General features: G+C 36.7%; 1 protein-coding gene across 9 annotated transcripts in view; it reads left to right on the top strand.

Moving 5' to 3' along the window:
- Positions 1-24,210, top strand: part of SLC9B1 (solute carrier family 9 member B1) — a 151,947-nt gene that overhangs the window by 59,547 nt on the left and 68,190 nt on the right. For 7 of the 9 annotated variants that reach the window (XM_063663936.1, XM_063663935.1, XM_063663933.1 and 4 more), the window contains 3 exons: positions 8,015-8,185; positions 10,651-10,793; positions 12,111-12,238. In XM_063663936.1, the coding sequence (XP_063520006.1) occupies positions 8,015-8,185; positions 10,651-10,793; positions 12,111-12,238 (442 nt within the window). The remainder of the gene's footprint in view (positions 1-8,014; positions 8,186-10,650; positions 10,794-12,110; positions 12,239-24,210) is intronic. The other 2 variants (XM_063663937.1, XM_063663934.1) reach the window with 1 other exon arrangement.

Genomic DNA, 24,210 nt, shown 5'->3' with positions numbered 1-24,210 from the left:
ATTTTGGGTTCAGAGGTACATGTTCAGGTTTGTAACATAGGTAAACTCGTGTCATGTGGGGTTTGTTGTACAGATTATTTTGTCACCTCGGGACTAAGCTTAATAGATTAATACCCAATTGTTTTTGTTTTTAGTTTCCTATTTGATGTAGACTGATATTTACTCTTTATAAGATACAGTGTCAAATTGCTATAGAAGTTTGTAACCACTCTCCATTTCTGTATTTGTCTTGTCACTGAGAACAAATCCTTGGCACCAGCCAAGCAGGCCCCTGACCAACAGCACAGGGGAGTGTCCTTCTGGCTCCTTGCTTCCTGTCAACGTTCCACTCACTAGACAAATGCCTGAACCACCCCCTTCTCTTGTCTATTGATATTCAAGCAGAATCTCAATGCAAAAAGAGAATCCATGATGTAATTAGAGAAGATAAAGTGTTCTTTTCACATATATCCTAAAAAATATCTTTCCTCAAAATGTCAAAAATTCTATTACCAGAAATGTTCTGATTTTCCTAGAATGCAAGAATTCCTGGAAGAACATCTTAACAGATTGCAATGTTCTTTCACGCTCACTAGTTCATTTTATTGTAACAAAACCTATTTATGTTGGCAGGAGATAATTTTTTTATCCCCATTTTACAGACAATAAAACTGACAGGTTAAAAAAAATTACATATATATAGTAATTACACTTGTGTTTTCTTCTTTCACCCATAATTACCATTTGCATATATATATATATATATATGTCTCCTAGTCTCCTATCCTTTTACATTCAACCTGCTTGTTTTATCTAAAGTTTGTTTCTTGTAGGCACCATATAGCTGAATCTTGTTTTTTTAAAGTCCTGTACGGTAATAGTTGCCTTTTTATTTTAGTCCGTTCACATAATTATTGATATGGTTGGACTTGCATGTAACATTTTGTTATTTGTTTTCTATGTGTCATGTCTTTTTGTTTTTCTTTTCTTACATTACTGCTTCTTTCATTAACCAAGTATTTTTAATTAACCAAGTATTTTTAGTGCCCTATTTCAATTTCTGTGTTGATTTTTTTTTTTTTTTTTTTTTTTTTTGAGATGGAGTCTTGTTCTGTCACCCAGGCTGGAGTGCAGTGGCGGGATCTCGGCTCACTGCAAGCTCCACCTCCCGAGTTCACGACATTCTCCTGCCTCAGCCTCCCGAGTAGCTGGGACTACAGGTGCCCGCCACCACGCCCAGCTAATTTTTTTGTATTTTTAGTAGACATGAGGTTTCACCATGTTAGACAGGATGGTCTCCATCTCCTGACCTTGTGATCCGCCCAGCACGGCCTGCCAAAGTGCTGGGATTACAGGTGTGAGCCACTGCGCCCAGCCTCTCTGGGGCTTACTTTTTTAAGAGACAATGGCATGGTCATAGCTTATTGCAGCCTCAAACTCCTGGGCTTAATCAGTCCTCTCACCTTTGCCTGTCAAGTAGCTGGGACTACAGGCATGTGTCATCACACCTGGGTAATTTTGCTTAAATTTTTTAGAGACAGGTGAATTAGTCCATTCTTGCATTGCTTTCAAATACCTGAGACTCGATAATTTATAAGTGGTTTAATTGCCTCACAGTTCTTCAGGCTGTACAGGAAGCATAGAGGCATCTGCTTCTGGGAAGGCTTCAGGAAGCTTACAATCATGGCAGAAGGCAAAGACATGTCACATAACGAAAGCAGGAGTAAAAGAGCAAGGGGCAGTGCCACACACTTTTAAATGATGAGATCTCACAAGAATTTACTCACTGTCCCAAGGACAGCACCAAGAGGATGATACTAACCATTCATGAGAAATCTGCCCCCATGACCCATTCACCTCCCAGCAGGACCAATCTCCAACATTGGGGATTACAATTCAACATGAGATTTGGGCAGGGACACATATCCAAACTATATCAACAGAGTTTCATTCTGTTGCTTGGGCTAGTCTCAAACTCCTAGCCTCAAGCAATACTTCTATCTCAGCCTCCCAAGTACCTTTGGGGATTATAATAATCAATCATCTTCACTTTTTACAATCTACTTTGGTTTAATAATTTTTACTTAATTCCAGTGTTATATAGCAACTTTGATCCAATGTACCTCTTATATGCTATGAACTCAGCAGTATTTTTATAGTTATTGCCTATAATAATCAGATGCTTTTTTTAAAAAAGAGATGAAATCAGAATACACACGCACACACACACACACACACACACACACACACATACAATCTTTTATACTTACAAATTTATTTACCACTTCCAGTGCCGTTTATTCCTTATAGGTTCAAGTTGCCATCTGGTGTCATATCCTTTTATCTTAAAAGCATTTTATTTAGTGTTTCTTTAGCAAGGATAAGTTCTCTTTATTTTTATTTTTCTGGAAATGTCTTTATTTCAGCTCCATTTTTGAAGGATCATTTAACTGGATACAGAATTCTTAATTGACAGTTATTTTTCCCTCCACTTTTGAAATGTCCCTTCATAAGGCCTCCATTTTTTTCGGATAAAAATGCCAGTATAGATCATATTATTGTTCCCCTGTATGTGATAAGTCATCTCTTGCTACTTTCATGATTTTCTTATTATCCTTGGTTTTCACCAAATTGACTATGATGGCTCTAGGTGTGAATCTCTTTGTGTTTATCCTACTTGAGATTTGTTGAACTTCTTATATCTGAAGATTAATGCTTTTCATAACATTTTTGAAGTTTTCAGACATGATGTTTTCAAATATTTTTCTGCCCTCTTCTCTCTCTCTTCTCCTGGAATTCCCATTATGCATATGTTAGTGCTCTTGATGGTATCCCATAAGTTTCTGAGGATCTGCTTATTATTCTTCATTCTTTTTTCTTTTTGTTCTTCAGATTGATTAACCTCTATTGGTCTATCTTCAAGTTCACTGATACTTTCTTTGACAAGGTCAGATATGCTATTGAACCTTGCTAGTGATTTTTTCACTTTAACTGTTGTACTTTTCTATTCTAGATTCTATTTTTAAATATATTCTGTCTCCTTATTCATATTCTCTATCAGACAGCACATTATCATATTTTTAATTTGAACATATTTATAATATATACTTTGAAAACTTTCTTTCTAAATCCAATATCTGAATTGAGACTGTTTCTATTCACTGCTTTTTTTCCAGAGTATGAGCCATATTTTCCTGTTTCCTTACATGACTGATAATTTTTAATTGAAAACTAAACACTTTAATTACACATTATAGCAAATCTGGATTTGGTTTTTATTTGTGATTGTTTTTGTTGTTGTTATTGTTTTGTAATTGGCCTATACTTGTGCTGTGTAATCCTTCTGCCCAGTGGTTTTCAGCAGTGATGTCTTTTATATTGTGTTGTTGTTGTTATTGTTGTTTTAGCCTGTCTTTCTAGGGATTTCCTTTGTGTCTGTTGCATAGCTCGATTTTGGAGAGACATTATGTTAAAGCTAGTAAGGCTTCCACTCTCTGCCAAATAATCTGTGGGTGGGTGGGTGAATGCATTCAAAGTTGCAATTAATACTCAAGTCTTACTGCATTTTTACTTTTTGTCATAACTCTCTTGAGTCTTTCCTGCACTTCCATACTTTTCCAATCGGCCATATATGTGTGGAGAACTTATCTCAAACTTTCTATGATTCTCTCCCTTCCAGGATCTCTTTTTTTTTTTTTTTTTTTTTTTAGTAATACTCAGGTTTTTAATTTATTACAGTGAATGGATACAAAGCAAAATTAGCAAAGGGAAAAAGTTGTATGTGGTAAAGTCTGGAGGATACCAGGCACAAGCTTCCTGGAATCATCTCCTGTGGAGTTACAAGGATGTATTTCTCTTCCCCAGTATGAAATTTTGACAGCACATGTGCAATGTCATCTACCAGGACCAGAGTCTCATTAGAGACTCAGTACTCAGGATTTTACGGAGGTTACTCTCCTTCACATGTACCAGAATTCCAGACTCCCAGAAGAAAAGCAGCTGTTCAGAGTAAACCACATTGTTTGTATAAACAGTTTAGGCACAGTGAGCCACTCTTCTCAGTGAGAGAATTGGAACTTGGAACTGGAAAACTCTAGCCTTGCATGTGGGTCTTTCTTTTCTTTTCTTTTCTTTTCTTTTCTTTTCTTTCTTTCTTTCTCTCTCTTTCTTTCTTCCTCTTTCTTTGCTCTTCTTTCTTTCTCTCTCTCTCTTTCTTTCTTTTTTAATTTTACTTTGAGTTCCAGGATACATGTGCAGAACGTGCAGGTTTGTTACACAGGTATACATGTGCCATGGTGGTTTGCTGCACCTACTGACCCTCAGGATCTCTCATGTAAATTTTTGTCTTGTCTTCCACTTCCCCAATTGAAACTGCAACCTCAGACCAGCAAAGCTGCAATTCTCTCTGTTCATTCTCAAACCACTCTGTTATATTTAACTGGCAAAACCATTGATTTCTTCCCTCTACTCCATACCAAATCCACCCCTGCCCCCAGCCCTAACAGAAAAGCTGCTGGGTTTTACATCCAGCTTCAAACTGGTAAAACTACAGTTTTTCCCAACTGAGCTTGGGGATGAGAAGAGAGATGGGAGTGTATTAGTCCGTTTTCATTCTGCTGATAAAGACATACCCAAGACTGGGAAGAAAAAGAGGTTTAATTGGACTTATAGTTCCAGATGACTGGGGAGGCGGGAGGTGAAAGGCACTTCTTATATGGTGGCGGCAAGAGAAAATGAGGAAGATGCAAAAGCGGAAACCCCTGATAAAGCCATCAGATCTTGTGAGACTTATTCACTACCATGAGAACAGTATGGGGGAAACCACCCCCATGATTCAATTATCTCCAACAACACGTGGGAATTATGGGAGTACAATTCAAGATGAGATTTGGATGGGGACACAAAGCCACACCATATCAGGGAGCAACCCCAGTCAGGAAGGACTCAGACTTTTACCAATCCTACCCAAAACCCTAACATTTTTTCAAGAATAAATGCTTCTTAATTTGATAACTGCCTTTGATGAGTTTTCAGGGTCCTGAAATGATTGTTTTTGGTATTTTTGCAATTTTTGGGGGGAGTTTTGGTGTGGAAATAAATTGCCAACCTTTTCATGTCACCTCCCAACCTTATCTTTATATCCTCTGATTAACAATTTTCATTAGTAATGTGTTACACAACCAATACTTGTTTAGACTAACCTACATTTTACCAATTTCTTTGCACATTGTTCCTTCCTTTTTGGTTCCATGTCATATTTCTAAAGCATATCTTTCAGTAGATTTTTCCCTGGTAAAAAATGGCATATGTTCTTAAATGTATTTGTTTGACAATATCTTTCATTTGTCTTTTGTTCGAGTGACAGTTAACTGGCTACAGAATTCAACATTGAATGGTTTCTTTATCTCTGTACTTTGAAGACTTTATTTAATTATCTTGCATCTTCTATTGTTGCTGATAAGAACTGAGAATCTGCTCTATTGTTTATTCGATTATGATTAATCTCTTTTTTCTCTGTCTAGATTTTGTAAGATTTTATTTTTGCCTTTGGTAGTCTATAGTTTCTCAACATTTTATCCAAGTATCTATTTTTACTTAATCCTGATTAGAACTCATTTGACTTCTTGTGTCCAAATCAATAAAAACACTAATCAATTCTGTAAAATTTGAATTCAGTTTTCTTCTCAAATATTATATCTTCTTCATTCTTTCAATTATGTTTCTGAAACTACTATTAGTTGTGTTTTAGATCTTTTCCATAATCTGAATCTCTTATTTTCCACCTCGGTTTTTGTGTGTGTGTGTGTGCTATGCTCTTAAGTAATTTCCTCATATCTACTACTTTGCTGTGTTCTTTCTTCAGCCATGTCTAGACTGCTGTTTGGGTACTTAGTGGGTTTTTTTTTAGTTGAGTAAATTTTAAAGTTTTTTCTAGATGTTCTATTTAATTATTTTACAATACTTTCAAGTAATTTCTTCTTCTCATGTCTCCAGTTTTTAAAAATTGTCTCTAGTCCCTTTGAAAATACATATTTTATAGTGTCTATCTAGTGGTTCTATTAGCTGAGGTTTTTAGACATCTAATCCCATTCTTTGTTGTATCTGTTAACTTTTGCTCATGGGATATTTTTTCTTATTTTAAGTTCAGATTCACTTGGCTTTACCTTTGAGACTTTATGCAGTCTGGGATCAGGACTGTCTATTAGAGATTTTTTGAATTAGCATCTACTAAGTGTTCTAGGGATACTTCTATGCAGGGACACTTTTATGGTAGGTTTAGAACTTTGGGATCCCTAACCTGTGCACGTAATGTAATTTGAGCCCTACACATAAGTTGGATGAGGCCAGTTTTACATATGAATTCTCAAAAAAGACTTTGCCACCCAGAGACCAGCTAAGACAAACTGCCTTGTCTTCTCAATTTGTCAGTAGGATGACATTTTCTGGTCCGTGTTTTTTTTTGTTTTGTTTTGTTTTGTTTTCTTGAGATGGAGTTTTGCTCTTATTACTCAGGCTGGAGTGAAGTGGCACCATCTCAGCTCACTGCAATGTCCGCCTCCTGGGTTCAAGCAATTCTACCTCAGCCTCCCAAGTAGCTGGGATTACAGGCATGCGCCAACAGGCCAGGCTAATTGTTTGTATTTTTAATAGAGACGAATTTCACCATGTTGGTCAGGCTCATCTTGAACTCCTGACCTCAGGTGATCCACCTGCCTCGGCCTCCCAATGTGCTGGGATTACAGGCGTGAGCTACCATGCCCAGCCTGGTCCATTCTTTTAGTAAGAGTTTAGCCCTCCAAGACTTCCAGTTTTGCAGGATGACAATAATCAGAGGGGAGGAGGAAAGATACTTTGTTCTAACTTTCCGCCTGGAGTGAGTCAAAATCCTCCTCTTTTACCCTGGCAAATTCTATACAGCCAGAAAGGGGTCATAGCTAAAAAATTCATGTAAGCTGTTTTAAGAATATTAAAAGCATTAGCAATTATGATTCATAGCAAATAAAGGTAGCCATTTAATTAGCATATGGAAATTTACCATGTTATTGTCTGTCCTTTACAGAAACCTATGGATTCCTCAGTGAGTAACACCTAGTTGCCAGAAACAAGATGTCTAGTAACTTATACCTACTCATCTTATCTACCTCTACTTCCTACACATAATCTAAGATACTTTATATTTATTCCCACAAAATCTAGGTTCATTTCTTCCAGCCATTACCTCCTCTAATACATTTATGCCAAATATCAGTTGAATTATCCTTTCAATACAAAGATTTAGTAGGTTCCTGTTGAAAGATTTGGCACCTTGACACTGTGATCTTCAATAAGATTGTGAATTCTTACCACAGCCAATCATCCTCTTATTTTCCATTCTGATGAAAAAGCTATTTTAAAATATAAAATGAAGTAAATCTCATCATATTGCCATGATGTTTTTAACAATCATATATTATAATGGTTAGCATTTTCAAGAGTTCACATATAGGTTTTTTTTTATTTTTTTATTGAGACTGAGTCTCACTCTGTCACCCAGGCTGGAATGCAGTGGAACAATCTTGGCTCACTGCAACCTCCACCTCCCGGGTTCAAGAGATTCTCCTGACTCAGCCTCCCATGTAGCTGGGATTACAGGCACGCACCACCACGCCTGGCTAATTTTTGCATTTTTAGTAGAGACGGGATTTCACTGTGTTGACCAGGCTGGTCTCAAACTCCTGACCTCATGTGATCCAGCCCGCCTCAGCCTCCCAAAGTACTGGGATTAAGGCATGAGCCACTGCACCTGGCCCACATATAGGTTTTAAATATTTTTAAAGTAAAAACACTTTGTTTAAAACCTACTTCATAAATTGACAGGTTATTTGGAATACATGTGAAGCAGATATCTCTTTCATCAAACTAGTAAGCAATGTTGATCTATACCATGTATCATTTTATAGAACTGGCTATTTGTATGATAAAAGAGAATTGATCCTTTGTTTGTATACATCTATGTGTATGTAGATATATAGCTGTACACTTTTTTGTATTTCAGGAGTTATACTGTTTATGATATGGTGTATGATCTGGTCAATCTTAGGCTCTGAAGCTCTCCCCAGTGGAAATTTATTTGGATTGTTAATTATTTTTTATAGTGCCATTATTGGGGGAAAAATTTTACAGCTCATTAGAATACCTTTAGTGCCTCCACTTCCACCTCTTCTTGGTAAGTATATAATTAGCTCTCTTTTCTTTATTATTGACTATATGCAAATTTTGAACATTTTCTTGTTGAATTAGTTATAATTCAGAAATATTTCGATGTAGTATATTTTATATAGTATCTTCATGTATGTATTTACTGTATGTGTGTGTGTGTGTAAGCTCCTTTATAGATGCATTTATTTCTCTCTGTCTACATATATACACACACAAGTTTTATCCAAAATTTATTTTTAAAATAAATTTAATATCCTTAGTACATTATTCCTGTTGCTTTATTGTTTAATAGAATCTTTAAAAATTTTAGATTCACGGGGTACATGTGCAGGTTTGGTACATGGATATATTGCATAATGGTGAGATTTGGGCTCTAGTGAACCCATCACCAAATAGTGAATACTATACCCAATAGGTAATTTTTCAACCTTAACCCTCCAACCTTCTTTCCTTTTGGACTCCCCAGTGTCTATTATTTCCATTTTTATGTCCATATGTACCCATTGTTTAGCTCCCACATATAAGTGAGAACATGTGGTGTTTGATTTTTCTGTTTCTGAGTTATTTCACTTAGGATAATGGTGTTCAGCTCTATCCATGTTGCTGCAAAGGACATGATGTCATTCTTTTTTATGACTGCATAGTATTCCATGGTGTATATGTACCACATTTTCTTTATTTCGTCATTTAAGTTGATTCCATGTCTTTTTATTGTGAATAGTGCTACAATGAACATATGTGTGTATATGTCTTTATGGAAGAATGATTCACATGTTGAACCATCCTTGTATTTCTGGAGTAAAATCCACTTAACTATATTATCTTTTTGATGTACTATTGAATTCATTTTGCTAGTTGAGAATTTTTGATTCTATGTTCATCAGGGATATTGACCAGTAGTGTGTGTGTGTGTGTGTGTGTGTGTGTGTGTGTGTGTATGGCTTTGCCTGATTTGGGTATAATTGTGATACTAGATTCATAGAATGTGTTAGGGAGGGAGTCCCTCCTTGATTTTTTTGGATTAAGTTTCAGTCACCTTTGACCCTGAACTAGAATAAGTGGATTGTACAATGAATAAATGAATGAATACAAATTATTGTAAAATAAAATTTTGTTAAGTATATGGTAACCATACAAATGCATGACAATAGATAATGTGATATGAAAACTCTCAGCCAGCCTACCGTATTTGTGATTGTTTTTGAACTGCATAGTGGGAGGAGGTGCTACTTACAATTTTCACTGTGTAAACATTTATTCTTTGATTTTAACCAGCACCGCTATAACCACCATCACTCGTGGATTCACCAAAAATTAAGTAAATAATTATCTTATTTGTTTTTATAAAACTTTCTAAAATGTATGTAGAGCTCACATTTATTTCATTGTTTAATACTAGAAGTGTTTTGGATCTTTATTTAGAAGTTTGGTGATGTTTTGTGACCAGAAATATGCTGTAGGAAATTGACTCTTGTTTATATCATTTAGCCTATGCTAAAATTGGTTTTGTTATATACCATTTTACTCAAAGTTGCCATTTCCAATAACCTATCGACGATGTTAAGTGAGAACTTACTGTATTCAAGTATATCTAAATATTTAGTACAGTGGGCCAGGCACGGCGGCTCATGCCCATAATCCCAGCACTTTGGGAGGCCAAGGCAGGAGGATCGCCTGAGCCCAGGAGTTCAAAACCAGCCTGGGCAACATAGCAGACCTTGTCTTTACAAAATATTAAAAATTTTTCTGGGTCTCAGCTACTCAGGAGGCTAAGGCAAGAGGATCACTTGAGTTCAGGAGGTTAAGCCTACAGTGAACCATGTTTGCATCACTGCACTCACCTTGGACAACAGAATGAGACCCTGTCCCCAAAACTAAATATATATTCAGTACACTGTCAGTAGAGATAATCTCTACATCTTATCTCTGCTGTCCCTTCTGTATCCACAGTTTTCTTGCAGCACCTTCTAAGTATTTATTGAATCATTTTCCTACTCTCCAAACTTTCTCTTTTGCTCTAGCTTAGGCTATTTGTTTCCAACTTTTGTGTGGATTGTGGCAGAGCCTTCAATTTGGTCTCTGTCTCCAGTTTTATCCCTAACTAATTCACCAAGACCCTCACATAAAAAACGCAAGACTCATTATGTTACTTCCTGCCTAAAACCTTCCCATGGTGCCTTACCTTGCCAAAGTGGGGGGAGACCTTTCTATGATCTGGCCCACCAAGCTCATTCTCCTCCCTCCTTTCCTTGCCCTGTATGTTCCAGCAACACTAAATTACTTGTTGAACCCCATTTAGGTGTATTGTTTCTTATCGCCATTCCTTTATTCATGCTGCCTTCTCTACTTGCTTGTAACCTGCCCTTTACCAAAATAATGAGAGACATAGTGCATTAGAAAAGAAAGTAAACATTTCTGTTTTATTTCTCAGAAAAATGAACGGTCATGTGTCTTTATTTTCTTTCTTTTAAGGGATGTTACTGGCTGGTTTTACGATTAGGAATGTTCCATTCATCAATGAACATGTCCATGTTCCTAACACATGGTCTTCAATTTTAAGAAACATTGCCCTTACCATTATTCTAATACGAGCTGGGCTTGGACTCGATCCACAGGTAGATTTACAATTACAAATTGAGTAAGGTTATTTCAAATATTAGAGGATGGTGAGAAAGAAAAAGAAGCAAAAATTTTATTTACCTGTTCCAAGTGGAGTCTGTAAACAAACCTAAGATAAAGAAAAAAAGGCCAGGCATGGTGGCTCATGCCTGTAATCTACAAAAATTAGCCGGGCGCGGTGGCATTTACCTGGTAATCCCAGCTACTCGGGAGGCTGAGGCAAGAGAATCGCTTGAACCTGAGCAATGGAGGTTGTAGTGAGCTGAAATAGTGCCACTGCACTCCAGCCTGGGGGACAGAGTGAGACTCCGTCTCAAAAAACAAAACAAAACAAACAAAGAAAAAAACAGAAGAAAAAGAACTGTATAGAAATATTGGCACCTTAATTTCTATTTCTAGCCATCATTATCACTGATATGAAGAGAACTGACTGTGTTGTAAGGTCTTTATTAGCGATCTAATCATTTGCACAGAGATAAATGTCTCTTAAGTAGCCTATATTATTTGGGAGGCTCTTCTATGGAGAACTATGTACTTTTCAGTTAACATAGGATAAGAAAAACCTTATAAAATCTTTTTCTTTTTTTAGGGAGATTAAGGATTTCAGTAATTTTTTTATGACGTTTTCTCCACAGGATTATGTTCCTGATTATCTTTGCATTATTGTAAAATCTAATCTTTTAAAGCATTTCTTAAAATATTACATTCTAGGGATCATAAATCCCATCTATAAGAAGATGACTATTCATGAATATGACAGCCACTCAAATAAATGTGGCAAATGTGGTTTAATAGAAATAGCTCAAGAGCATAAATAATTATAGCCAATAAGATTATATTCTCCGGTAGAAAGTATGAACCAAGGAGAAAATTGAAAAGTTCTCCCTTTTAAAATGAATTATGCAGTTTTTAAGTTATTTTCTTTGGCCTGTTGGTATTCTATTTATACTTATTAAGTTAATCAAACAGTTCATATCAAGAAGTTAATGGGAAAACACTAATAGGACACTATTATTATACCATTTATTAGAAAAGTTCAGGAAGGTAGCATTAGCTATTTAATCACAGTAAAATTGATCTTTTAATAATTAAAATACAATAATATTTTATAAAAGATGAAATTGTTTATAATCCAACCTATGATGACATATAAAATGTAACAGAGTTCAAAGTCCAGTGGGACAATCTGTTGAAATGAGATTTCGTTTAGTGAAAGCTTCTTATGAAAAAGACTTTATAATTTGACATTTGTTAAAATAATTTTCTTGTTGGCCATTGTAAATGTATCTAAGTGTGACTGTTTTGTATTTCAGGCTTTGAGGCATTTGAAGGTGGTTTGTTTCAGATTGGCTGTAGGTCCATGCCTTATGGAGGCAAGTGCAGCTGCTGTTTTTTCCCACTTCATTATGAAATTTCCCTGGCAATGGGCATTTCTATTAGGGTAATTTCTTTCTCATTTTTTCTTATGAAAATATTCAATTAAGGATGCTTGGTTAAAACTGTTAAAATATTCAGAATATTGTATAGAAAAGCTGTATTAAAATTCGTTTCACAGTGTTAAAATCCTTGGAAAGCAGTTGATTAAAAGCAGAACCATGTCCCAAGTTGTACGAAATTTTTTTAACAAACATTCATAGCCCCTAAATGTTTATCATCAAGAAAATTCACATGATCAATTTATTCCTTTTCATCTCTATTATAACATATCTGTATGTTTTAATCTATCTAATGGCCTCTTCCCCATAGCTATATGTAAATACAGTTGCACATTTCATATATATGTATGTGTATATATCTATGTATATTTGAGAAACATTTTATATAGACATAGGTGTATAAATATAAACTCTCCCATTTTAAAGAAAGCAAGCAAACAAAAACTCTTGCCGTATATCCAATGCCCCATCCATCTTTATCTACCATCCATTTGTCTTATGTTTGAATTCCTCAAAATAAGTCTGTAACTACTGTCTCTAGATCCTAACTCCTTTTCATTTCTTAATTCATCAACTTTTTCTCTGCTTATCCATTCCGATGACACTCATAGCAAAGTTCATCCATTACATAGTTACTACAAAATCCAGTGAATTTTTAAATTAATGTTTATGATAAAATACTCAAATGCACTTTTATTTTAAAAATTAGAACTTTATAAATAAAGGAGGAATGACCTTAGACTATGCCTTCAAATCATAATGCCCATAACTCTACCCAAAGTGACAACTCTTAGGAGTTTTTTTCTTCTCCAATTTTTATTTCGGCTCAAGGGGTACATAAGCAGGCTTGCTATATGGATAAATTGCATGTCACAGGGGTTTGGTATGCAGATTATTTTGTCACCCATGTAATAAGTATAATACCCAATAGGTAGTTTTTCTATTCTCTCCCTCCTTCCACCCTCCACCCTCAAATTCACCTAGTGACGATTGTTCCCTTCTTTCTGTCCATGTGTGCTCAGTGTTTAGCTCCCACTTATAAGTGAGAATATGGGATATTTGGTTTCCTATTCGTGTGTTAATTCACTTAGGATAATGGCCTCAACTCCATCCACGTTGCTCCAAAGGACATGATCTCGTTCTTTCTTATGGCTGTATATTATTCTATGGTGTATATGTGCCACATTTTCTTTATCCAGTTCACCATTGATGGGCATTTAGGTTGATCTCATATCTTTTTTATTTTTTTCATTAGTTTTTAAGGAACAGGTGGTGTTTGTTTACATGGAAAATATTTTTAGTGGTAATTTCTGAGATTTTGGTGCACCCATCACCAGAGTAGTGTACACTGCACCCAAGGTGTAGTCTTTTGTCCCTCACCCTCCTCCTACTCTTCCCTCTAAGTCCCCAAAGTCCATTGTATCATTCTTATGCTTTTGCATCCTCATAGCATAACTCCCACTTATAAGTCAGAACATACAGTGTTTGGTTTTTTCATTCCTGAATTACTTCAGTTAGAATCATGGTCTCCGACTCTTTCCAGGTTGCTGTGAATGCCATTATTTCATTCCTTTTTATGGCTGAGTAGTATTCTGTCGATGGTGTGTGTGTGTATATACACACACACACACACACATATATACACACACATATATATGTGTATTTACACATATATACACATATATATACACCACATTTTCTCTATGCATTCATTGATTGATGGGCATTTGAGCTAGTCCCATATTTTTCGCAATTGCAAATTGTGCTGCAATAAACATGTGTGTGCAAGTGTTTTTTTCATATAATGACTTCTTTTCCTCTGGGTAGATACCCAGTAGTGGTATTGCTAGATCAAATGGTAGATCTACTTTTAATTATTTAAGAAATCTTCATACTCTTTTCCATAGTGGTTGTACTAGTTTACATTCCCCCCAGCAGTGTAAAAGTGTTCCCTATTTACCACACCCATGGCAACATCTATTTTATTTTTATTTTTTTATTATGGCTATTCTTGGAGAAGTGAGATGGTATCGCATTGTGGTTTTGTTTGCATTTCCCTGATAATTAGTGATATTGAGGATTCTTTCATGTTTCTTGGCCATTTATATATCTTCTTTTGGGAAGTGTCTATTCATGTCCTTAGCACACTTTTGATAGGATAATTTGGTTTTTTCTTGCTGATTTGTTAGAGTTCCTTATAGATTCTGGATATTAGTACTTTGTTGGATGCATAGTTTGTAAAGATTTTCTCCCACTCTATAGGTTTTCTTTTTACTCTGCTGATTATTTCTTTTGCTGTGTAGAAGCTTCTTAGTTTAATTAAGTCCCATCTATTTATCTTTGTTTTCGTTGCCTTCGCTTTTGGGTTCTTGGTCATGAAGTCTTTGCCTAAGCAAATATCTAGAAGGGTATTTCCAATGTTACCTTCTAGAATTTTTATAGTTTCAGGTGTTAGATTTAAGTCTTTGATCCATCTTGAGTTGATTTTTGTTTAAGGTGCAAGATGAGGATCCAGTTTCCTTCTTCTACATATGGCTTGCCAATTATCCCAGCACCATTTGTTGAATAGGGTATTCTTTCCCAACTTTATGTTTTTGTTTCCTTTGTTAAAGATCAGTTGGCTTAAGTATTTGGCTTTATTTCTCGGTTCTCTATTCTGTTCCGTTGGTCTATGTGCCTATTTTTATACCAGTATTATGCTGCTTTGGTGACTATAGCCTTATAGTATAGTTTGAAGTCAAGTAATGTGATGCATCGACATTTGTTCTTTTTGCTTAGTCTTGCTTTGGTTATGCAGGCTATTTTTGGGTTCCACATGAATTTTAGGATTGCTTTTTCTAGTTCAGGGAAGAATGATGATGTAGATTGCTTTTGGCAGTATGGTCATTTTCACAATATTGAGTCTACCTATCCATGAGCATGGGATGTGTTTCTATTTGTTTGTGTCATCTATGATTTCTTTCTGCGGTGTTTTGTAGTTTTCACTGTAGAGGTCTTTCACCTCCTTGCTTAGGTATATTCCTAAGTTCGTTTGCTTGGGGTTTTTTCTTTGGTTTTGGTTGTTTTTTGTTTTGCAGCTGTTGTAAAAGTGGTTGAGATCTTGATTTAATTCTCAGCTCAGTCACTGTCGGTGTATACCAGTGCTACTGATTTGTGTACATTGATTTTGTATCCTGAAACGTTACTGAATTCATTTATCAGATCTAGGAGCTTTTTGGATGAGTCTTTAGGGTTTTCTCATTATATGATCATATCATCATGAACAGCAACAGTTTGACTTCCTCTTTACTGATTTGAATGCCCTTTATTTCTTTCTCTCGTCTGATTGCTCTGGCTAGGACTTCCAGTACTATGTTGAATAGAAGTGGCGAAAGCGGGCATCCTTGTCTTGTTCCAGTTCTCGGGGGAATGCTTTCAACTTTTCCCCATTCAGTATAATGTTGGCTGTGGGTTTTTCTTCCTCTCTCTCTCTCTGTTTTGTGTTTTTTTTTTTTGAGACAGAGTCTTGCTCTGTTGCCCAGGCTAGAGTACAATGGCCCAATCTCAGCTCACTGCAACCTCTGCCTCCCAGGTTCAAACAGTTCTCATGCCTCAGCCTTCCAAAGACCTGGGAATAGCTCCCCAAGCTCGCCAGCATGTTACTTTTTGACTTTTTAATAATAGCCATTCTGCCTTCTGTGAGGTTGTATCTCATTGCAGTTTTGTTTTGCATTTCTCTAATGATTAGTGATGTTGAATATTTTTCCATATACTTGTTGACTATGTGTTTGTCTTCTTTTGAGAAGTGTTTGATCCTGTCCTTTGCCCATTTAATGGGGTTGTTAGGTTTTTGCTTGTTGATTTTTCTAAGTTCTTTTTGGATTCTGGATATTAGACTTTTGTCGAATGCATGGTTTGCAAATATTTTCTCCCATTCCATAGGTTGTTTGTTGATGATTTCCTTTGCTGTGCAGAAGCCCTTTAGTTTAATTAGATCCCATTTGTCAGTTTTTGTTTTTGTTGCAATTGCTTTTGGCGTCTTCGTCATAAAGTGTTTTCCAGAATTGAAATTTCCTAGGATATGTCCAGAATGGCCTGTGTCCAGAATGGCCTGTGTCCAGAATGGTATTTCTTAGGATATCTTCCAGGGTTTTTATAGTTTTGGGTTTTACATTTAAGTCTTTAATCTATCTTGAGTTGATTTTTGTAAACGGTGAAACGTATGGAGTCCAGTTTCAATTTTCTGCATACAGCTAGCCAGTTATCCCAGCACAATTTCCGAGTAGGCATTCCTTTCCCCATTGCTTGTTTTTGTCAAGTTTGTTGAAGAGTAGATGGCTATAGGTGTGCGGCTTTATTTGTGCATTCTGTAATCTGTTCCACTGGTCTATGTCTGTTTTTGAGTTCGTTATAGATTCTGGATATTAGTACTTTGTTGGATGCACAGTTTGTAAAGATTTTCTCCCACTCTATAGGTTGTCTTTTTACTCTGCTGATTATTTCTTTTGCTGAGCATAACCATGCTGTTTTGCTTACTGTAGCATTGTAGTACAGTTTGAAGTCAGGTAGTGTGATGCTTTTGGCTTTGTTCTTTTTGCTTAGGATTGCTTTGGCTATTTGGGCTTTTTTTTTGGCTCCAAATGAATTTTAGAATGCTTTTTTTAATCGTGTGAAAAATGTCATTGGTAGTATGATAGGAATAGCATTGACTCTGTAAATAGCCTTAGGCAGTATGGCCATTTTAACAATATTGCTTCTTCCTATCTGTGATCATGGAATGTTTTCCTTTTGTTTCTGTTGTCTCTGATTCTTTGAGCACTCGTTTGTAATTTTCATTGTAGAGATATTTCACCTCCCTGCTTAGCTGTATTCCAAGGTATTTTGTAGTTTTTTTGTGGCTATTGTGAATGGGATTGCATTCTTGATTTGGCTCTCAGCTTGGATGTTGTTGGTGTATAGAAATGCTACAGATTTTTGTACATTGATTTTTGTAACCTGAAACTTTGCTGAAGTCATTTGTCAGATCTGGGAGCTCTTGAGAGGCTACTATGGGGTTTTCTTGGTATAAAAGTGTTTCACCTATGAAGAGGCATAATTTGACTTCCATTCTTCCTATTTAGATGTCTGTGTTTCTTTCTCTTGCCTAATTGCACTGGCTAGGACATCCAGCACTATGTTGAATAGGAGTAGTGAGAGTGGGCATCCTTGTCTTGTTCCAGTTCTCAGAGGGAATATTTCAGCTTTTTCCCATTCAGTACGAAGTTGGCTGTAGGTTTGTCATAAACGGCTCGAGTTATTTTGAGGTATGCTCCTTCAGTAACTCATTTGTTGAGGGTTTATATCATGAAGAGATGTTTTTATTTTTAGTTCTATTATATGATGAATCACATTTATTGATTTGTATATCTTGAACCAAACTTGCATCCCAGGGATAAAGCTTACTTGATCATAGTGGACTAGCTTTTTGATATGCTGCTGGATTCAGTTGGCTTGTATTTTGTTGAGGATTTTTGCATCTATGATCATCAGTGATAACTGTCCTGAAGTTTTCTTTTTTGTTGTGTCTCTGCCAGGTTTTCATATCTGAATGATGCTGGCCTCATAAAATGAGTTAGGGAGGGATCCTTCCTCCTCATTTTTTCGGAATAATTTCAATAGCATTGGTACCAGCTCTTCTTTACACTTCTGGTAGAATTTGTCTGTGAATCTGTCGGGTCCTGGGCTTGCTTTTTTTTTTTTTTTCTGGCTCAGAGACTTTTTATTACTCATTCAGTTTCAGAACTCATTTTTGGTTTGTTCAGGATTTCAATTTCTTCCTAGTTCAATCTTAGGAGGTTGTATGTTCCCAGAAATTTACCCATTTCTTGTAGGTGTTCTACTTTGTTTGCATAAAGATGTTCATCATAGTCTCTGAGAGTTTTTTGTATTTCTATGTGGTTGGCGGTAATGTCCACTCTGACATTTCTGATTGTGTATTTTGGATCTTCTCTCTTTTTTTTTTTTTTCCTTATTGGTCCAGCTAGTGACCTATCAAATTTATTTATTCTTTCGAAGAACCAGCTTTTAGTTTCATTTATCTTTTGTATGGCTTTTCATGACTCAATTTCATTCCATTCTGCTCTGATTTTGGTTATTTCTTTTCTTCTGCTAGCTTTGGGTTGGTTTCCTCTCGTTTGTCTATTTCCTGTAGGTATGATATTAGGTTGTTAATTTAAGATCCTTCTAACTTTTCAATATGGGCATTTAGCACTATGGTTGTATGGTTTTGAGAGTTCTTCTTAGTGTTGACTTCTATTTTTATTACACTGCGCGGTCCAAGAGTGTGGTTGGCATGATTCCAGGGGTTTTTTTTAATTTATTGAAAATAATTTTAGACTGATAGTGTGATCAATTTTACAATATATGCCATGTACAGATGAGAGGAACATATATTCTGTTGTTGTTGGGTGGAGTGTTCTGTAGATGGCTGTTAGGTCCATTTAGCCAAGTGTTGACTTCAAGTCCTGAATACCTTTGTTCATTTTCTGTCTCTATGATCTGTCTAGTACTGTCAGTGAGATGCTGAAGTCTCCCACTATTATTCTGTGGTTATCTAAGTCTCTCTGTAGGTCTCTATGAACTTGTTTTATGAATGTGAATGCTCCAGCTTTGAGCACATTTATCTTTCAGACAGTTAAGTCTTCCTGTTGAATTGAACCCTTTATCATTACGTAGTGCCCTTAGGATAACAATGCTTACCCTTTTTTGTTTTGCATTTGCTTGGTAGATTTTTTTCCATCCTTTTACTTTGAGCCAATGGGTATTGTTGCATATGAGCTGGGTCTCTTGACAACAGATACAGTTAGGGTTTGCTTCTTTATCCAACTTGCCCTTCTGTGAGTTTTAAGTGGGGCGTTTATACTGTTTACATTCACAGTTAATATTGATATTTATAGCTTTGGTCCTGTCATTATGTTGTTAGCTGGTTATTATGCAGACTTGATTGTATAGTTACTTTACAATGTCAATGGTCTATGTACTTAAATGTATTTTTGTGGTGGCCATTAACATTCTTTCACTTCCATGCTTAGCACTCCCTTAAGGACCTCTTGTAAGGCATGTCTGGTGGTAACAGATTCCCTTGGCATTTGTTTGTCTGAAAAGGATCTTACTTCTCCTTCACATATGAAGTTTAGTTTGGCTGGATATTAAGTTCTTGGTTGAATTTTTTTTTTTTTTTTTTTTTTTTTTTTGCAACAGAGTCTTGCTCTGTCGCCAGGCTGGAGTGCAGTGGCACTATCTCAGCTCACTACAACCTCCACCTCCTGGGTTAAGTGATTCTCCTGCCTCAGCCTCCCGAGTAGCTGGGACTACAGACACGCACCACCATGCCCAGCTAATTTTTGTATTTTTAGTAGAGATGGGGTTTCACCATGCTGGCCAGGATGGTCTTGATCTCTTGACCTTGTGATCTGCCCCCCTCAGCCTCCCAAAGTGCTGGGATTACAGGCGTGAGCCACCACACCCGGCCAAGTTTTTTTTTTTTTTTTAAAGAATGCTGAAGGCCAGGCGTGGTGGCTCACACCTGTAATCCCAGCACTTTGAGAGGCCGAGGTGGGCAGATCATGAGGACGGGAATTTGACACCACCCTGGCCAATATGGTGAAATCCCATCTCTACTAAAATTACAAAAAATTGCTGGGTGTTGTGGTGCACACCTGTAGTCCCAGCTACTTGGGAGGCTGAGGCAGAAGAATCACTTGAACCCGGGAAGTGGAGGTTGCAGTGAGCCGAGATAGCGCCAGTGCACTCCAGCCTGGGCAACAGAGTGAGACTCTGTCTTGGAAACAAAAAAAAGAATGCTGAATATAGGCCCCCAATTTCTTTTGGATTGTAGAGTATCTTACAGTTCCACTGTTAGCCTGATGGGATTCCCTTTGTAGGTGACCTGCCCCTTCACTTTAGCTGCCTTTCATATTTTTTTCTTTCATGTTGACCTTGGAGAATCTGATGACTTGGGGATGTTTTGGGGATGGTCATCTTATATAGTATCTCACAGGGGTTCTCTGCATTTCCTGGATTTAAATGGTGACTTCTCTAGCAAGATTTGAGAAATTTTTGTGGGCAGTATCCTCAAATACATTTTCCAACTTGCTTGTTCTTTCTCCCTTTCTTTGAGCAATGCCTTGAGTCATATGTTTGGTCTCTTTACATAATCTCAGATTTCCCAGAGGTTTTGTTCATTCTTTTTTGTTCTTTATTTTCATCTGACTGAATTGATTCAAAGAAGTGGTCTTTGAGATCTGAGATTCTTTTCTCAGCTTGGTCTGTTCTGCTGTTAGTAATTGTTATTGTATTATGAAATTCTTGAGGCGCATTTTTCAGCTCTATCAGTTTAGTTTGGTTCTTTCTTAAAATGCCTATTTCATCTTTCAGCTCTTATGTCATCTTATTGGATTCCTTAGATTACTTGGATTGGATTTTTACTTTCTTCTGAATCTCAATGATCTTTGTTTCTATCCAGATTCTGAATTCTATGTCTGTCATTTAATCCTGGTTAACAACCATTGTTGGAGAGTTAGTATGATTGCTTGAAGACAGGAAGACATTCTGGCTTTTTACATTGCCAGAGTTCTTGCACTGGTTCTTTCACATCTGTGTGGGCTAAGGTTCCTTTAATGTTTTGAGTCACTGTCCTTTGGATGGAGTTTTTTCCTTTTTTATATTCTTTAATGCCCTTGAGGGTTTGACTGTGGCACAAGGTAGGTTCAGTCAAATGGCTTCATTTCTGGAAGATTTCAGGGGGCAAAGGCTCAGCTCAGCACTCCTGAACTGCATGCTCTAACTTTGCAGGGCTGGTACCATACCCACAGATTTGTTGTCTGGCCCTTCAATGTTAAGCACTGAGTTGTTCCCAGTCCACTGGCAACAACACTCTGATGGGGTGTGCCAGCCAAAGTGCTTCATTGTAGTGATTGTAGCAAGGTCCCCACTCACACATATGTGCCAGCAGCAGCAGCACACAGCAGGTATGCATGTGTTGGCAGGGGTGCAGTGCCGGCAGGAGTGGGATGGGGGTGTTCTGCATACTTGCATTTGCCAGCTGGGGCAATGGTGCTGTGGGGTGCAGTCATGTGCCACTGGGGACAGAGTGGCAGCATCTTCGTGAGTTTTATGTTACCATTCTAGATCTTTAAACATAATGTTCTGGACTTCTAACAAATATATTTGTGAACCCAGAGAAAAAAAGAGTATCATTTTGTGCATTTTTACTTAATCATACCCAAGAAAATTTTACTTTACAATTTGTTCTTTTCATTCAACAATAGTCTTGAGGTTTATCCATCTCAAGATGGATACACATGTAGTTTATTCCTTTTAATTGTATAAGATTACATTGTATGTCAACGGCAGATTTTATTTACAATGTTATAACAAAAATAGCATTTTGTTTGTCTCATTTTACATAAATATAAGTTTGTCTAGAATAGTTACCTGGGTTATATGCATTTTTAGTTTGATATACACTGCCAAAATCCCTTCGGTATGGCCACTTTAATTTGCCCTAATACCAATAGCTTATGAGCATACCTGTTGTTCTTGAAAATCCTTGCAAATCCTTGATATTATTAAATTTTATCATGTTTTCCAATCTGATAATTGAAAAAATGGCATATTTTTGTTGTTTTAATTTGCACTTCTGTGATTATTCACAAGCTTGAATATCTTTTATATATGTGTTGTCCTTCAACTTTTCCTTATCTGTAACTAGCCTGTTCATATCCTTTGTCCATTTTTTTGTTGAGTATTCAACTTCTTTATTAATTATATCTGTTATATGCATTTGTAAATTATATGTGTTGCAAATATCACTAGATATTTAATTTTGTTTGTGATGATTTTTTTTCACTCTAAGAAGTGTATTTTGTTATTTTCAACAGACAGAATTGCCAATACACAACACCGTTCACTTGACTTTGAAAATGAAAAAGAAAAAAAGGAGGAGAAAGAGCAGAATTGCTTTTGAAGTAGTACTTTATTGTAGTACTTTTGAAGTTGCTTTTGAAGTACTACTTTAATATAATTGAATGTATCAAAATCTCTTTTTATGTCTAACGCCTTTGTATGTATCATTCAAAAGGTCCTTTTTACCTCATGATCACAAATATATTATTCTACATTTTCTTTTTTTTTGAGACAGAGTCTTGCTGTCACTCAGGCTGTAGTGCAGTGGCGTGATCTCAGCTCACTGCAACCTCCAGCTTCCAGGTTCAAGTGATTCTCCTGCCTCAACCTTCCAAGTAGCTGGGACTACAGGCATGCATCACCGCACCCAGCTATTGGTTTCACCATGTTGGCCAGGCTGGTCTCAAACTCCTGATCTGTCCGCCTCAGCCTCCCAAAGTGCTGGGATTACAGGTGTGAGCCGTCGCACCTAGCCCCCTACATTTTCTTATTACTACTTTTCCTTTTGAGCTTTTAACATTTATTATGTGTAAGGATCTATCTATATTCCTTTCCACATAAATAGTTATCTCAACACCATTTATGAAAGATTTCTTTCTTTCTCCCACTGATTTAAAATACCAATTGTATGATGTAACAAATCCCATAGATTTGTTTCCACACTTTGTATTTTCTTTTCTTCCAATTTATTTTGTCTATTTATATGTCACTATTATTCAGTTTTAACTATTTTACCTTTACAAAAACAATATCTTGTTTTCTTAAGTTTACTTGATCTTTCATTCTAAGATCTTATTTTTCCAAATGAATTTTATAATCAGCTTGTCAAGCTCAGTAAAAATCCCTGCAAAGATTTTGATTGGTGTATCTCTGATTAATTTATTTGGGGGAGAGATTACATCTTTATATTATTGAGGCTTTGGCCGGGCATGGTGGCTCACACCTATAATCCCAGCACTTTGGGAGGCCACGGTGGGCATATCACTTGAGGTCAGGAGTTCAAGACCAGCCTGGCCAAAATGGTGAAACACAGTATCTACTAAAAACACAAAAACTAGCCAGGTGTGGTGTTGGGTGATGGTAAAATTGAGGCTTTTTAGCTCACACTTGTGAAATGTCTCTCCAAGTATTCAGGTATTATCTTAATTATTATATTATTATATTCACAATTTTTATAAAAGTATAGACTATCGTCACAGTTTTTTTCTTAGATATTTTGTGTTTTTAATTGATGTTATGGATTAAATTCTCTTTGATCACTTATTCCTGGGGAAGCCAGCTGCCATGTCCTGAGGCAGCCCTGTGGAGAAAACTCCATTGGAAAAAACTGAAGCCTGCAATAGCTACATGAGTAAACTTGGAAGCAGATCTTCCCCACCCCACCCTACCTCATGAGAAATCTTAAGTCAAGGCATACAGCTAAGCCATGCCCAGATTCCTGACCCACAGAAGTCATAAGACAATAAATATTTGTTGTTTTAAGCTGCTGTGTTTGGGGATGACTTGTTAATAAGCAAAATGAGAAAAATAAAACAACAGGGGATTACAATGTGCAGCAGAGTTCAGGAACCACTGAACTAGACCAGTATGTGGTCTTAGAGAAGTCTAGCCTCTTCTTGAGCCCACAGGGAAATCTGTAGCATAAACTGCACCATAGAGGTTGTACAGCCAGAAGCAAATGGGCTAAACTATTAGACACTCATATCAGTCAGTCATTGGCAGATGCTGTCTGGAGGGAAAGTAGAGGGGTGCACAACCTCCCTAGTATTCCCAGGTAGGTGCTTGTCCACAGGACAAGGGTTCTAGAAACCTGTAGATATTAGCAGCCAACAAGCAGCACTGGGAGATGTGTTCATTTACCAGGTCAATTCTGGCAGGAGCACCAAAAGCATTTCTACACAGGATATACTTCAGCCTTTATAAAGTAAATGTAGAAGAGATGAGGCGAAATTCTGGGTAAGATATGCCAATAGAAGGTATTCTGAGCAGGAGCCTCCCCGTTCCTCATGGGTGTCATCAACCACTCCAGAAATGTTCTCATTTGCCTTTGTAA

Source organism: Pongo pygmaeus, chromosome 3, assembly GCF_028885625.2.
Source record: "Pongo pygmaeus isolate AG05252 chromosome 3, NHGRI_mPonPyg2-v2.0_pri, whole genome shotgun sequence".
NCBI lineage: Eukaryota > Metazoa > Chordata > Mammalia > Primates > Hominidae > Pongo > Pongo pygmaeus.
Note: the sequence above shows the minus strand (reverse complement) of the source record. Positions and strands in the feature narration are given on the sequence as shown.